Source organism: Solanum pennellii, chromosome 2, assembly GCF_001406875.1.
Source record: "Solanum pennellii chromosome 2, SPENNV200".
Taxonomy (NCBI): domain Eukaryota; kingdom Viridiplantae; phylum Streptophyta; class Magnoliopsida; order Solanales; family Solanaceae; genus Solanum; species Solanum pennellii.
The window spans coordinates 32,025,146-32,041,902 of NC_028638.1; the positions used below are offsets into that span (position 1 = coordinate 32,025,146).

The 16,757-nt window shown below is 33.5% G+C and overlaps 1 protein-coding gene and 2 pseudogenes across 1 annotated transcript; 2 read left to right on the forward strand and 1 right to left on the reverse strand.

The window, feature by feature from the left end:
• Window positions 1-724: 724 nt before the first annotated feature.
• Window positions 725-2,876, reverse strand: LOC107010889 (annotated as a pseudogene).
• A 2,536-nt stretch (window positions 2,877-5,412) lies between these two features.
• On the forward strand, window positions 5,413-5,495 carry LOC114076217 (annotated as a pseudogene).
• Window positions 5,496-8,534: 3,039 nt separating this feature from the next.
• On the forward strand, window positions 8,535-9,535 carry LOC107010732 (adenylate-forming reductase 06235-like). The gene has a single exon (XM_015210020.2). The coding sequence runs from the start codon at window positions 8,604-8,606 to the stop codon at window positions 9,138-9,140; it is 537 nt and encodes a 178-aa protein (XP_015065506.1). The 5' UTR covers window positions 8,535-8,603; the 3' UTR covers window positions 9,141-9,535.
• The last annotated feature ends 7,222 nt before the right edge of the window (window positions 9,536-16,757 follow it).

Genomic DNA, 16,757 nt, shown 5'->3' on the forward strand with positions numbered 1-16,757 from the left:
TGTTTTCAAAGAAATCACTGTCAATGAGTTAAGAAGGTAGCATCCTTGACAACTTTTGTATCTCCTCAGAATATACACGTTTCCTTGTGCCCAAAGAAGAGTCATACACGCGTATCAACCTCTGATTCAATTCAACAACAGCTAACACCCAATGAAAATTTCCATCATAATTAATCGGAATATAAACATCGTCCACCAGATGCCATGGTAATTCAATTGGTATTGAAAATCCTTTCATGACGTTGATTATTGACCTCTCATGTACTGATACAGTTCTTGCATGATCAAGGTGTTCTTGGGTACTAATATCATTATCAGCCTCATTGTTATAATACCTATCATGGGTATTGTTGATATGTGCACTGAACAAACAATTGACTGTTGTGTATCTGTATTGATTCATGCTTCGAAGTTTTGATTTTTTACGAAGGTAATAAAAAATAACATCGATGTGCTAAAATAAATATAAACATAATTATACATTTGAAAAGAAAATATATGAAAATAAAATACTAGACACTAAAAGTGATATATGGTATTGATATGTATATATAACATATTATACTAATGTATCATATACATTAGTATAAATATATATGATACATTTACATACACATGAAATTCATATATACATGTCAAATTACTTGATCAGTCCAGCAGTTTTTGGGCTGAGACATGGCATAAAACCAATTCTTATTTGACGGATATGCAACGACATAATCCATCATTTCAAAACCCAATGAAGATGCTCTTGATTTATACTTATCCTCTGATAGTTTCCTGTAGTATTAAGCATAAAGAAAAGATGTTATTCAAAAGTGTAACAATAGTTGCAATTTGAAAATTGAACAGATACAGTAAAAGAATATAAAACTTACTTTTTTGAATGAGCTTTAGGAAGACATGTAGTGACCCACTCAATAAACTCATCAATCAGATACGAAGGGGCTTGGTTGTGATCTCACAGCCTTCAAATGGAAAATTTGAACGAATTACATCAGTCATGACCTCTTTTCCTTTTTCACTTGACCCAAATGAAGTTAAATAAGGTGATTTGCAGTTTCTTGAAGGCATCCGGATACGTGCATGAGGAGTCTTTATATAGCTTCGGACAACAATATCTGTGATTGAAATATCAATTGGTAATTGACTGTCCGAAAGAAAATTTTGATTGTCGGTTAACTCCTGTTGATTAGCATGAATAGGCAAACTTTCTAGATCAGCAATACGTGTATTCATGGTTTCTCGTGTATCGGGAGATATTGAACAAGATGGTGTTGAATCCTATATGGTTTAAATTGATAATTAAATACGATTTGATAAATATATGATATTGAAACGATACATGAAGCATAAATTACCGATGTATCAAATATAACAGTATATGGCACAGACAGATTGGTATTGTGTTGAACATTATATGAAACATCTTCGTTTATTGTTCCTTCAAAGAAATAATGAGGCGTTTGTGCTGATGGAGCATCCCGAATAAAAAACGTACTAATCAATTTATGATACCTTAGACAACAAATAATTATACACAAAGGATTGTTAATGTATCAAGGACAGATAACATCAAACTACGAATTGTATATAGTAGACAACAAATTTAAGTAGTCACATAGTTATGTATCTTGCAATGGACTGTATAACGTACACACTAAATAAAAAAGTATAGTATCATACACAGGAACATGAAAAAAAAAACTACAGATGTGAACAGTAAAAATATGTATCATAATAATCCAAGTAAAATGCAATGTATCGTAATAATCCAATTAAACTATAATGTATCCTAATAATCCAATTAAACTGCAATGTATCATACCGGCACATTTTGATGTATCACTGCAAAATTGATGAATACTAATAATCAAGTTACGCTGCTAAAATTACCTTCCTTTGTTCAGATGTTTCTGCAGTATAATGACTATTTGCATCTGGGGATTGAAGTTCTGAAACGTCCTTCATTACTTGATGATTCTTCAATGTATCTTCAGTCTGTATTTTTTAAACATGTTCTTTTAAGGAAAAATAAGTTAATGATAAATTATATAATTTTATATACACAATTAATATAGCAAAGTAAACCTGATCGTCAACATCAAAATCAGCAACACCAATGTTTTGATAATTATTGGCAAATTACATTTGTATCGGAGAGGTTGCTTGGTGTCCATCATTTCCTTCTTTATCGGAAACTTCAACCATGTGCGGTGTAGACTTGCCTTCCATCTCCTTCATTAAATAAGTTTGTAACATAATGATCTATGAAAATTAAACACACACAAGGAAAATACACATATACAATACATTACCTTTGGTTGGTTGCCGTCCTTCCTATTCCTAGAATTCATCACCTCAAAGTTATTTCCCATTATCAAATTCACAAGATACTCAATTTTACTGTCAGCCTATTAAAAAAAATTAACATTCAGTTTTATATTTATGAATAAACATTAAAAAAATTGATATCGCTACTTACGTATTCCTTCATATGTTGTTTCAGTTCTTCAATATCAGGATATACAGACTTACATTTTAGGACTTGTGAAGAGACATGGATAGAAGATACATTAGCAGGCGGGGTAGGTTCTTCATCTGGCATTGGGAATGACTGATTTAATGGCGGGCTTAACTGCTCTGACAAAGGTTTAGACCCCTTTGTTTTATGTGTATCAAGATTCTTTCTCCTCTTGGGTGGTGGTGGAGATGATGTATCAGATACACGTGAGGATCTTCTCAATAAATGATCAGGATGGCTTGTTGAGAAATCCTCAAAACCTGACTTATCTTTAGTTTGAACTTTTTTTGCAGCAACTGGTGTTGTGGATAGTTCAGTTCTATTGGCCTCTTGAATATCAGGTAAATCAAGGGCTTCCACCTCATCTGGTGTTGGTACAATATTCGAACAAGCATTCTGCAATTAAAATGGTTGAATGTTATAACATTATTATTTATTATATAAAAAATGTTATTTACAACAAAAATTATAAAGCTTATTGATAAATTGTTCTTTGCGAATTAAAATTAATGTTACCTCGGAGAAAATTCTAGACATGAACTTTTCATATTTTGGCTTTACAGCCATCACCGTCCAATTACATATCCTAGGATTACCATTCACTACTTTAACATCAAACTCTGGACTTAGACTAGAGGCACATTCGTAAATCCATACGTTGAGTGCATAAGGCATACCAAATAAGCGATACATCTGTTTGTTTTGGTTGAAGTCTTGCTTGAGTGATGTAATTAGCTTATTGAATGCAATCTGACCCCAAGGATATAATTCATACCTACCATTTTCTACCATTAAAAATTCTTCTATACGTATGAAGGTCTCACCAAGATGGCATAACAAGAAAGTATTGATGAGGTATAATATTGCCATCTGAACGGATTCCTGTTTCGTCTCCCAATTCCCCATTGCAAAATGTTGTATCAAGCGACTCTTAGTTATACCTGTAGGACAATTCGAGAAATATTTTTGTAATAACCGGCTCGGAATGAAATTCGGATATGAAAAATCCTTAACATTTTCTTTGCATTTAAGGCCAGTTATAATGGCAAATTCCTTCATACTAAACTGCAATACATTCTCATTAGCATGACGAACATGCAATACATCATTGTTTTCCTGTTGCACCTCCAATAACAAGAAATACTTAGTAATCCGACCCTGGAAATTACAATTTGGAATGTTCAAATATGGTCCAAAAATTGTTTTTTATTGAACATTTCAACGGCTTCATCCTTTATGGACTTTTTTATTTCATTCACAAAATCAAAATTGAACGTCGCTCCAAACCTCAATGGATGTGCTGGTATTTTTTTTGATGATAAAATTCATGCCCTGCTTATACAAAAAATAAAATATAAAATTGTACTTGTCTAATCTCAAACGTATGTTGTAATGGAGAGGGATATATTGAAGATAAAGTGTAAATTCAGATGTGACACCTTCAACAACTCCAATTGGTTGTGTTTGTACACACTCGTCTGCCATGTGTGTAAATAAATTTTTTAATTAAAAAATATTTTTATTTTAAAAAAATAATAATTAAAAATATTTTTATTTTTTTAAAAAAATAATTTTTAAATTTTTTTTAAAAAATATTTTTTTAAATCTTGTATTTAAATTAAGTTAATACAGATTTTTTTCATTTACATTCATTTTTTTCTCTTTTATTTTTCTATAGAATTTATTTTCTTTTCTTTCGTTTTGATTTGATTTCAAATGTCTTGTACTTGAAATAAGTTAATTTTGAACGGATATCTAAATAAGTGAAGAAAATCAAATAAAACATTAAAATTAAAGGAAACTTTTAAATTTTCTTTAAAATATTATTAGAAATAATTAAAAGTGAAAAGATGATAAATTAATTAAAAAAAAGTGAAAAGAAATATATATATATGTGTGTGTGTGTGTGTGTGTGTGTGTGTGTGTGTGTGTGTGTGTGTGTGTGTGTGTGTGTGTGTGTGTGTGTGTGTGTGTGTGTGTGTGTGTGTGTGTGTGTGTGTGTGTGTGTGTGTGTGTGTGTGTGTGTGTGTGTGTGTGTGTGTGTGTGTGTGTGTGTGTGTGTGTGTGTGTGTGTGTGTGTGTGTGTGTGTGTGTGTGTGTGTGTGTGTGTGTGTGTGTGTGTGTGTGTGTGTGTGTGTGTGTGTGTGTGTGTGTGTGTGTGTGTGTGTGTGTGTGTGTGTGTGTGTGTGTGTGTGTGTGTGTGTGTGTGTGTGTGTGTGTGTGTGTGTGTGTGTGTGTGTGTGTGTGTGTGTGTGTGTGTGTGTGTGTGTGTGTGTGTGTGTGTGTGTGTGTGTGTGTGTGTGTGTGTGTGTGTGTGTGTGTGTGTGTGTGTGTGTGTGTGTGTGTGTGTGTGTGTGTGTGTGTGTGTGTGTGTGTGTGTGTGTGTGTGTGTGTGTGTGTGTGTGTGTGTGTGTGTGTGTGTGTGTGTGTGTGTGTGTGTGTGTGTGTGTGTGTGTGTGTGTGTGTGTGTGTGTGTGTGTGTGTGTGTGTGTGTGTGTGTGTGTGTGTGTGTGTGTGTGTGTGTGTGTGTGTGTGTGTGTGTGTGTGTGTGTGTGTGTGTGTGTGTGTGTGTGTGTGTGTGTGTGTGTGTGTGTGTGTGTGTGTGTGTGTGTGTGTGTGTGTGTGTGTGTGTGTGTGTGTGTGTGTGTGTGTGTGTGTGTGTGTGTGTGTGTGTGTGTGTGTGTGTGTGTGTGTGTGTGTGTGTGTGTGTGTGTGTGTGTGTGTGTGTGTGTGTGTGTGTGTGTGTGTGTGTGTGTGTGTGTGTGTGTGTGTGTGTGTGTGTGTGTGTGTGTGTGTGTGTGTGTGTGTGTACCTTATTCAGACTCAAATTCGAGACCTCTGGTTATGGATAAAAGTATTCCATTCATCCCGTCACATCCTTAGTTTTTGTCCCTTCGGGGACATCCGATAAAATTGGAACGATACAGAGAAGATTAGCATGTGTATATATATATATATATAAAAGTTTTATCATCAATAAATATGTGTACTAACTAATTATAAAATTACCAATTAAAAAATGACATGTGTCTAATTTGTGCACTCATCACTTGCCTTCAAGAGAGTGTGCACACTCTCTATGACATGTAAACATCTGTGGTATATTTATTCCATTTGAAATTAGTTTAGGAGGGTAATAGACTCTAGTTAAGTTTAGGTTTGTCTCTGGGATTTCGGTCATAGTTTAGGTGGAAAACTTATGCATTTTCCCAAAATTTAATTAACTTTCGAAATTTCAACTGTACCTTAATTATGATTTTGAGGAGTAATATGTATTATTTGAAAATTACGTTAAAATACTATAAATCATAATAAGTAACAATTAAAATATATATTAAAATTTTGATTTACTCTCAAAATTTCACATGTGATACATAAAAAGAGACAACGGAAACAACATATATTTAGTTGTTTTGAATCTTATTTTATTTCTTACATCTCTTTTTAGTACAATATGTTATGTATCTAAAAATTATGAAAAAATAGTAATATAAATCATACTCCCTCCGTCCCATTTTATATGGCATCATTTCCTTTTTGCTCAATCCGAGAAAGAATATCACATTTCCTTATATGGTAAATATTTAAATGTACATTTCTTCTTTTAACCTTGTTGGTTCCACTTAATTTTTAAAATAGTACTCTAATATATTTATGAGGAGAGAGAAAAAAGAGTCTACTTTTAAAGAGCAATTTGGTAAACATTTTCTAATCTTCATTTATTTCTTAAACTCCGTATCGAATCAAATGTTGCCATATAAAATGTGATGGAGAGAGTAATTTAATAGCTTAAATTAGTATTTAATAAATGTCTTAAAACTTTGGTCGGCTATCGAAATTTTACAAGTGTCATAAATTGGGATAGAGTAACATTTTTTTCCTCCTATATATAAAAGAGAATGTGAGAAGTTTAGGGCTAGTCACCACTCGGGCGATGATAATTAGCAACTCAAAGTATTTAAAATTTTATTTGATTTCTTAATATTTTAATAGTTATACAATATAAATTGGGAGTTTGGGACATAGGTATATAATAGAATCGTCAATAGGTTAGACATGTTGGATCGGTCTGGCCTACCTCGAAATTTAATAGGGCTGCGCTTAGATTTGTGGAGCTCAATTAAAAAAAGAGATTTTTAGCCCCGCCTGAATAAATCTGTTAATTTGTGGGGCTTGAAAAATATCGGTAGGATTGGCCCGTGGAACGGTAAAAATTAATTATAAAATATAGTATAACTTTAAAATTTAAAATTAAAGAGAGTCCAAACTCAAAAAATTAGGTTAATTTATACTTTTACTTGAAAAAAACTTAATAAATATTATAAAGATAAATTTTATTTGTTGATTTTATTAACAAATAGTAACATTAACATCATGTAATTCTGGTATGTCGATATTGATGATAATATTTTTAAATTATAATTTATAATTTAATTTAATAATTATCAAAAAAATATAATTTTTTTAAAAAGTGGGTTGGACCGGCAAGCCTATTGCCCACATACTTGTGGGTTGGACCGACCATTTTTTGGCCCACACAAAAAATAGGCTAGCCCAACTTAGCATGTAAAATGTTCAAGTCTGTATGGGTTAGCCCATTCCATCCGAGCTAACCCATATTGACAGCTCTACTATTTAACATATATTATTTGAATTTTTTCTAAATAATATCATAAATCACAATAATTAATAGCTTAAATTTTAAAATCATATAAAATTTAAGTACTCTACTAGTTAAAATTATGTCACATAAATTAAAACAAATAGAATAAACATATTGGACTCATGCTTGCACTTATTATTTGTAACTAGTAAACTAAATAAACGTCAAACACTATATATTGATATTTTTTTCATTTGAAGTTTGAAACCTAAATGAAAATTCAATCGATTAATTTAAATTCATTCATCGCATATTGCTTTTTTTGAGCTGACGATAGGCACTACTATTACAACAAAAATAACTTTTAGCGGTATTACATATTGACACTAATAAAGATTGCTAACGTCTGCACCGGCATGAGTTAAGTGTCGTTAGAATCAATGTCGCTAAAGGCTTTAGGGACATATGTAAAGAATGACAATTGCCGTTAAAAATACATATTTAATGTTAATTAAAAATTAAATGCCTTTAATAATCATTTTTGTTGTAGTGTACAAATAATATTTATTTTTTTCGTTTTATCATAACCAAAGAACTTGAAACTAATTAAAGGTTGAGAACCGTCCACCACAACCTTTGACACACAAATGGTCTTTATACATTGAAGTTTTATATATTATAAGAAATATGAACTAAGACATAATGCACTTATTGTTTAATATTATCAATATTATATTAAAAGATCATAATTTGACTTTGAATGTCTAGATCTGATCAGGACATAAGTTGAAATATGTGTGTATATATATATATATATACTCAATTAACTTGCATATCCTAACTTCAATTCTTCATCCATAGCTTATATTATTTTGTTTTTTCATATTACTTCCTTTTATTTTTGGGCCATAGAAAATAAATGAAAACGGAAGAAAAGTTAAGAAAAATTTTCAAGTACTAGTGAAGCTAATTCTCATGGTAGCAATAGATCAATGAGTCGTACTAGTAGTCATTTTTGTGATCTAGAGATAGACGCAAACGAAGATGAAGATATTCTGTCTTACATAGAAAAAGGTTGTCACGACAAAGAGGGGCCAATTTTGCAAATTCCTCAAAAGGGTTCATCACCATTGCCATTTCTACCTCCGAAAACACTAAGTAAACCCTCCCCCAAAAAAAAATTCATCGAGATTGTCCATCATCCTTCTTGATCAAGGCTTGTTTACAGTATACAAGCGATTATTTGCTCTATCTTTAGTTCTAAATATTATATTATTAATTCTTACTAGTACGGGAAATTTCCCGTACGGAAGAAAAAAAGTTGTCCTATTTTCAATCGGAAATATCTTTGCTTTGACACTCTGTCAGACAAAGTATTTTTAAGAGTTGTATTTTGGTTAGCGGTGAATTGCTTGGGATGGTCTTGAATTCCTATACGAATCAAAACTATTGTTACGTCTTTAGTCCAGTCACTCGATGGAATCCATAGTGGTTGTGCAATTTCATCTATTATGTCTCATTTACGCGTTAATCCAAACATTGAATGACAAAGAAAACACTTCCCCTGAAATTGTTAGTGTTGCTTTTGCAATTCTTTCACTTCTCTTCTTGTCCTCACTAGCTGCATTTCCTCTCATTCGACATCTCCATCACAATTTCTTCAAGAGAATTCATCATTTCGTTGGATGGATAGCATTAGCACTTCTATGGATTTTCATTACCTTAACAGTTTCTTATGATCCTAAAACTAAGTCTTACAACAACGCGAAAATTTGCTCCAAGCTGATCAAACAACAAGAATTTTTGTTTAAATTGGCTATCACTGTGCTAATAATCATCCCCTGGATAACCGTGAGACATGTTCCAGTTAAGGTCACGTCTCCATCAGGACATGCAACGATTATAAAATTCGAGGCCGGAGTCAAAGCGGGAATTTTAGGACGAATTAGTCCTTCTCCCCTCTCTGAATGGATGCGTTTGGGATCATTTCTGATGGGAAGGCAGAGCACATGATGTTGGCAGGCGCGGTTGGTGACTTCACGAAAACCTTAGTGTCAAATCCCCCGAGCCATTTATGGGTACGACAAGTTCATTTTGCGGGCTTGCCTTATTTAGTAAACATGTACAACAGGGTTCTAGTGGTTGCAACAGGGTCCGGAATTTGTGTAACGTGTGTTTTCTCTGGGGGAGAAAAGGGGTGGAACAAAATTACGGTAAGGAAATAAAAGACATGTTAAGCGGCCATCCAGAAGAGAAAGTGATTATACATGATACGACCTTGCTAGGACGTCCAAACGTATCAGAAATGAGCGTTGACGCAGCGCAAAAATGGGGAGCTGAAGTAGTTATTGTTACTAGCAATCCAGAAGGGAGTAGTTTTGTGAGCTTTTATTTCTAATAGTTTTGGAATTAGCCCAAAATATTTCACGTAAATTTTGTATTGTAAATAACATATTTTATCCTCTTCAATTCTATTTGTATTACTAAAATTAAATTCATTATTTTATATAGAAAGATAGATGTATCTTCCTAATAAAAAGAATATGTTCCAAAATATAAAGGCATAATACATAAATATGCCCTTTAACTTGGTTTCGAATCACATTTATGTCCTTCAACTTTGGATGTGCACAAGTAAACACTTGAACTTTTATAAAGTTAACAAATAGACACACCTGTCCTATATGTCATTTTTTGTCCTGCATGGTGTCCAACGCGTATTTTGTCATGTAGGACTCATGTGTTTGTTTATTTAAAAGTTGGATAGTTAAAGTGTCTGTTTATGCATTATGAAAGTTGGAGATCAAAGTTAAAACTTGAAGTCAAGTTTAGAGTTCAATATATGTATTAAAAAATAACTTTTTGAAATACCATAGTGTAATGATGAAAAAGTTACAACCTATCTCTACTCTTTTTTTTTGAAATTACCTTAATCCCTTAACTTTAATTTACATATTTTGGTTATATAACTGACAGTTCAAATATATTAATTGTGATTCATTATATTTGTGGCTATTGCTCTTAAAATGGAAAACAAAACGGAAATCAAAATAAAATCCCACAATTAATGTTATACAGTTCCTTCTTACTATCAATCAGAGAAACTTGAATCCTAAAATAGCAAAGAGGAAATACATCATTACGCAATTCAACTATAACACTTATTTTAAAAAGACACTTAAACTTTGAAAAGGTCCTAATACCCCCCATATTCTTATTTAGAGTGGATTTATTGTCCCATTATGATCCTATGTGGCACATTAAGTGTAATGCACTCGCCACCAGCGAGTCAGACAAGTAAGAAAATATTATTTATTTATTTTTTATATTTATTTAATTAAAATATTATTTTCTTTTACTTTATTTCTTTTATGTTATTTTCTAATTTTTATCTCCTTCATCAACGTTACCCAGAAGAGTTCTTGGACTCACTTTTTAGCTGAGGGAGATCAAAGTAATGAGATTATTGACGGAGAAAGAGATGAAAGCGGAGTGAGGTTGCGGCAAACGATAAGAAAAGACCGGTGAGAAAAGCGTCGAAGATTTAATGACGACGGAGGGAGAATCGTCGGGTTCAAGTTCAAATTCAGTAAAAAAATACCCTATCTAAATCAAGAGAGAATTGCATCCTTCGTAGATACAATAAATGTTGATTTTCAGTAAAAATTAAAGACGAAGTATACAAATATAGTTGAACGATTGAAGAAAAATCGCCGAAAATTTGATAGTGTTTTTATTTTTCAATTTTATTTTTGATTTGCAAGAGAAAATGGTTGAGATGGTGTTAAAGTGTGTGTATGGTGGCTATGGTAGAGAATCGCCGGTATGAAGAAAGAGGTCACGAAGAAGACGAAGAACATACCTTTTTTTAAATTATTTTAGAAAAACAAATAGAATAAAGAAGAAGAAGAATAGAACTTTTTTATTTATTTTAGAAAAACAAATAGAATAAGTAATATATATGAAAATATAAATAAAAGTACAAATATAAAAAATAAAAATAATTAACACTTGGCACGTGGCACATAGCAGTTGGTGCGTCTGTTCACATTCCTTCTTAAACTTGGGGTTGACCAAATAATGGGACACTTTTACCATTTTTAAATTGTTTAAGTGGTTACTAGGACCTTTACAAAGTTTAAGTATCTTTTTAAAAAAAGTGTTTTAGTTGAATGGGGTAATGATATATTTTCTCAATAGCAAATAACCATTTCAAAATTCAAAATCATGTTCATCTTTTTCTTGTTTCAATAAAGAAACTTTTGAGCGAAATTCAATATCTTTTGTTGAAAATTGGATCAGATACAAAATGAATATTTTGATTTTGTTGAGGCAGGGAGTATGGTGAAGTCAGGTTAGATATGAAAATATAGAAGTGATGGGATAGTGATTGGTGAAAATATTTCATTCATGAATCTAGTTTCAGCCATTGCAACTAAGTTGAATATAGATGATTTGGAAAATAAATTGAGATTTGATACATTTTAGAAGGAAACTCATCTCCACTGAGTATTGGAATGATATGGGGGTAAAGGTGTATATTGAGGTAAAGAAACGTGAGGTTGAATTTGATATGTATCCCCTCTATATTGATACAACTGATGAAAATGTTGGTGTGAGATACAAAGTTTTGATGCATCGACTGGTGAAATTGCATGTTTTGATGGTGCTGAAAAGGACACACATGCTCTTAACTTGGTGGAATCAAAAATTGGTGATTCGTGTTATATACAAGAAATGGAGGTAATGAATTACATAGCGTGCTGATACAAATAGTACAAAAGTGAATGTGAATCAATTGTACAAAGATAGAGCTACTTTAGTGGTTGTAATGACAAAATACAAAATTGAAGATAACTTCTATTTTAGAGTTAAAAGATCTAATAACCAAAGGTACACAACTAATTTTCATGAGTTTGTATTTTGATTTATATGTCATGATACATTACAGGTTAAAAGTTAGTACATTAAACCTTTGATGTATATGTTTTGAGTCATCGATCTGTGAGTTACTGTATTTCTTTTTTGGTAACTAGCTTTCCATTTATCACCAAAAGAACATTACAAATGTTAGCAAGCTGCGTCACAACAATGCTATCCTTAATTAAACCACAAGCTGTTAGAATATAAAACTATATATTAGATTACTTATTCTAGGGGGGATCTAACACAACTTACATATATGATCTCTTTAGCTATAGTTTCCCACTGTTGCCTTCTTGTTTCAAAATTTCTCTGATTTCTCTCATTCCATATCTCATATGTGATTTCTCTATACATCATCTTGAACACCAGGATCTCCTTTAAATCTTCCTTTTGCATAGCTGATAGTCCATTATATGTATTGCTCCCATGTAATTGCATTATATATTGGCCTGTTCACCCATCTTAAAATTCTATCCCGTAATCTTCTCACATAAGTACATTGCACAAAGAATTGCTCCCTTGATTCATCCTTCATCTAGCATAGGCAGCGTGTTTTCTCTACATCTTGACCCCATTTCCTCAATCTATCAGTTGTCAGCATCTTTCCATGAAGTTGAATCCATGTTGTAAACTTTGATTTTGGTCTGGCAGCATTCATATACATTAGACATTTCCATGGAACTTTAGGTTTATCTTCTAACATATTGTTATAGAGTTGTTTTATCACACTTTTCTCTGGATTGATCGTAGGAAATTGAGATACAATAGTCATTGTCTCCAATATTTTCCTAATCATCCAGCATGCCTGCTGTGGTATTCGGATATTATCTCCTTGTTCTCATTTTATGTAGTATGTATGTATCCTTCTAATCCACAACTTGTCAACTTTGTGCTCCACATCCCAGTAGTTTTTAGCTATAGCAGCCTTGTTCCAGATTCTCAGATTAGTTATATTCAAACCTCCCACACACTTAGGTGAGCATAATGTTTCCCACGCCACTAGAGCTTTTTTGGTAATGGTATTGCTTCCTGACCAAAGATAGCTCCTATAGTTAGCTTCCATCATCTTCATCACCTTAGCTAGCATCATAAACAGTTGTGCCCAATAAGCCTGTATTCCAAATATTACAGACTGAATGAGTTGTACTCGTCCAACGTATGACAACTTTTGAGCAGTCCACGAAGAAATCCTTGCCGTGATCCTTGTGATAAGAGGCTTCCATTAAATAAGAGTGATTTTTTGAGTGGATAATGGAATTCCAAGATGTTTGAAGGGAAAATCTCCATGACTAAATCCCAACCTCGTAAGGATATTCACTTCCTCAGCTAGTGGTACTCCCCCAAAGTACACTGATCTTTTCCCTAAATTAGAAAGTGGTCCCGATGCCTTAGAAAATTCATTGAAACATTGTTGTATCATTGTGAATGATGCTAGGTCACCTCTCGAGAAAAGGAGCAGGTCATCTGCAAAACACATGTGACTTATTCCTAGCTTCCCACACCTTGGATGAAATTTAAACTATTTCATATCCTTGAGGCTGTGTAGTAATCGCCTTAAGTACTCCATTGCAATTGCAAAAAGAAAGGGTGACATTGGATCACCTTACCTTAAACCTCAGGCAGCTTCAAAAGGATGAGTAGGTTCTCCATTAATCAACACTGAGTAGCTCACTCTTTTCACAAATTCCATCACCAAATCAGTGAACCTTCTTGGAGTTGAGTCATTACTTGGTCGATACATATCCATTCCAAAGAGTCATAAGCCTTTTGTAAATCTATTTTTATCATACACCTTGGAGATATGTGTTTCCTGTTATATCCCTTCACTAATTCATGTGCAAGAATGATGTTGTCTCCTATCTTTCTCCCTGGTATGAAACCTGCTTGTTTTTCACTAATCACAGTGGTCATTACCTTCTGTAGCCTTGTAGCTGAGATCTTTGAAATTATTTTGTAAAGGACTGAGTAACAAGCTAAAGGTCGATATTCTTGATATTAGTAGGCTATAGTTTTTGGGCACCAAAGTTACAGTGGTACATTTAATAGGCTTATAGAGTATACCTGCATTGAAAAATTCCCCCACAGCTTCAATGACCTCATGTTTGATAATTTGCCATGATTTCTTGAAGAATACAACATTATATCCATTAAACCTGGGACCTTATCATTCCCTATAGATTCCAAACAATGTGCAATTTCAATCTCAGTTATATGGCTACACAAGTGCACTCTTTGCTCTTAAGACAACACTGCTCCTCTCTTGATCACTCTTGTAGTGATTGCTAGTAAATTCTGTGTGGAATCTCCCATTAAACCTTTGTAGAACTTGACCACTTCTTCTCTTATTGCGCCTTGTTCAGCTAATTGATTACCCTCCAGAGAAGTTAGTTGACTGATTTGCGTTCGTTGACTTCTTTCCTTCATGATAACACTAAAGTACTTAGTGTTTGAGTCCCCTAATTTGATCCACTCTGGCCTTCTACTTCATAATGTTTTCCTTTATCATCGACCATTTTTCTAGTTCCTTTAGGGCATTAGCTTCCTTCATTTGCAAAGTATCATTGTATTGGATTTTGATCTGCTGCTGCATTTCTGTCAAATTCCTTCTAGCTATCTCCATTCTTTGAACAATATTCCTAAATTCTTGATTGTTCAGCTTCTTGAAAATTGGCTTAAGGTCCTTCAACTTACACCACACATTGTGCATACCTTGAGTAGCTTTTCGACCTTTCCACGTATCTCGAACAATAGATTCAAATCTACTGTGCCCTGCCCATACATTAAAAAACCTAAAAGGTACTTTGGTACTTATTTACTTCTAGGATCATAGGAGCACGATCAAAAATATTTGGCAATTCATATTCAAGTATCACATGACCTCATTTCATCATCCATTCACTGTTTCCCAGATCCCTATCCAATCTGCTACATACCCTGTCATTACCTTGTTGTTATTATTCTAAATGTAATAATCTCCTTTCCATGGCAGCTCATTAAGAAGAGTAGATTGCATACAGTTTGAGAAATCCTTAATGTCAACATATTGCAATGGTTTGCTAGATAGTTTATCCTGAGGATAAAGTAAGGCATTGAAGTCCCCACAAATTATCCAAGCATTAACTATGCTTTGAGCCTTCTTTTCCAAGTAGTCCCATAATGTTTTCCTTTGTTCAGCAGTGTTGAATCCATAAAACACAGTGAAGTAGTATTTCGTATCTGTCGCAATACCTTTCACCAAACAATGAAACCAATGTGCATCCTCTTCTACAAGTGTGACTGAAAATGACTGTTGTTCCCATATGATCCAAATTCTTTCATTGCTAGTAGACTGATCATTGTGTATATAACCCCATCCCTGACTAAGATTATTCATGATCCTATCCATTTTAGAATGTTATACTCTAGTTTCAATTAATCCTGCCAACTTAATATGATAATTGTGGAAAAACTCACTTCTTTCTGCTTGTATCTTTTATTCACCCCATAACATTCCAAAATACCCAAGTCATATGGATTGGATAATCTTGCCCTTATATGGAGGCTTAGTACTTCCTCCACATGCATTGACTGCATTAAATCTATTATTTGTAGGTACTGAATATAGCTTTTGGAAAATACTCACGTGTAAACTGTGGACTTTTGCCTCTTTGTTGAATTTTCTATACTCTTGTTCGTTTCTGTTTTGTCCCTACACTATACTTTCCACTTCCTTCTATTGTTTCACAATCCCTTCATCCTGTTGTTGTGCCGTTTGAGCCACATGTTGAATTGGTCCTTTACTTATCCATTTTTGCACCACCTTTTTCTGCCCTGCGTGATCTCTACTTTTTGCTTGTCCATGTTCACCAGGCTGGTTACGGTCACACTTATGTCCTATGACTTGACAAACTTCACAGAACATTGGTTTCCATTCATATATAACCTGTTGTATAAACACTCTGACCTTGGGATCTTTCACAACAATTTTATCGAGGAGTGGTTTGGTTATATTGACTTCAATTAGCATTCTCACTAATGAAACGCTCGCTATTTAGTTGTACATTTATTAGCATACATAGGCGTACTTATGGTGCTTGCAATTCGTCTTAGCGAATTTGACCCCCAGCAGTTCTGTGGTAAGTGTGGCAGTTTCACCCATAAGGGAATATTTGTTAACACTCTTTACTAAAATCAAAATCAGCTGTCCATTTCTTCAAAATCAGTGGTCTGTAGTTTATAGAATAAGGTCCAGCTATCAGTATTTCCTGGGTATCCTCCAATGATTGAAATTTCACAATAAAATACCCTTGGTCATACATATATATACTCGGTTCTGCAACATTCCAACTTTGAGTCACAAATCTATGTATTGCATTATAACCTGGCCACTCTCCAATAGCATAAACAACCAGAGCACAATTCCACTTCTCTTTCAACCTTCTTTTTTTGAGTTGATCTACTATCTCACCTTCCTCAAATAGGGGTGTGATATATTCTAAGGCCATACCATTCCCTGCATTTTTGTTCTTCTTAAACATATTAACCATCTGCTTTCTCAACCTTTCCATCATCTATCACCGCCTTTTTATTTACTGTTCCATTGATTTGTTGAAGGTTTTCCACTATATCTTCCATTGCTTCACTTTGTGGGGTGTCCAATCGTAGTTTCTTCCTCGTTCCCGTCCCATTAGGCAGTGATTCAGTCTCCTAGGTTATGGATTTAGT

What these genes read in the sequence shown, in the direction of transcription:
- LOC107010732 (XM_015210020.2), top strand. Translation starts at nt 8,604, where the DNA reads ATGGAATCCATAGTGGTTGTGCAATTTCATCTATTATGTCTCATTTAC.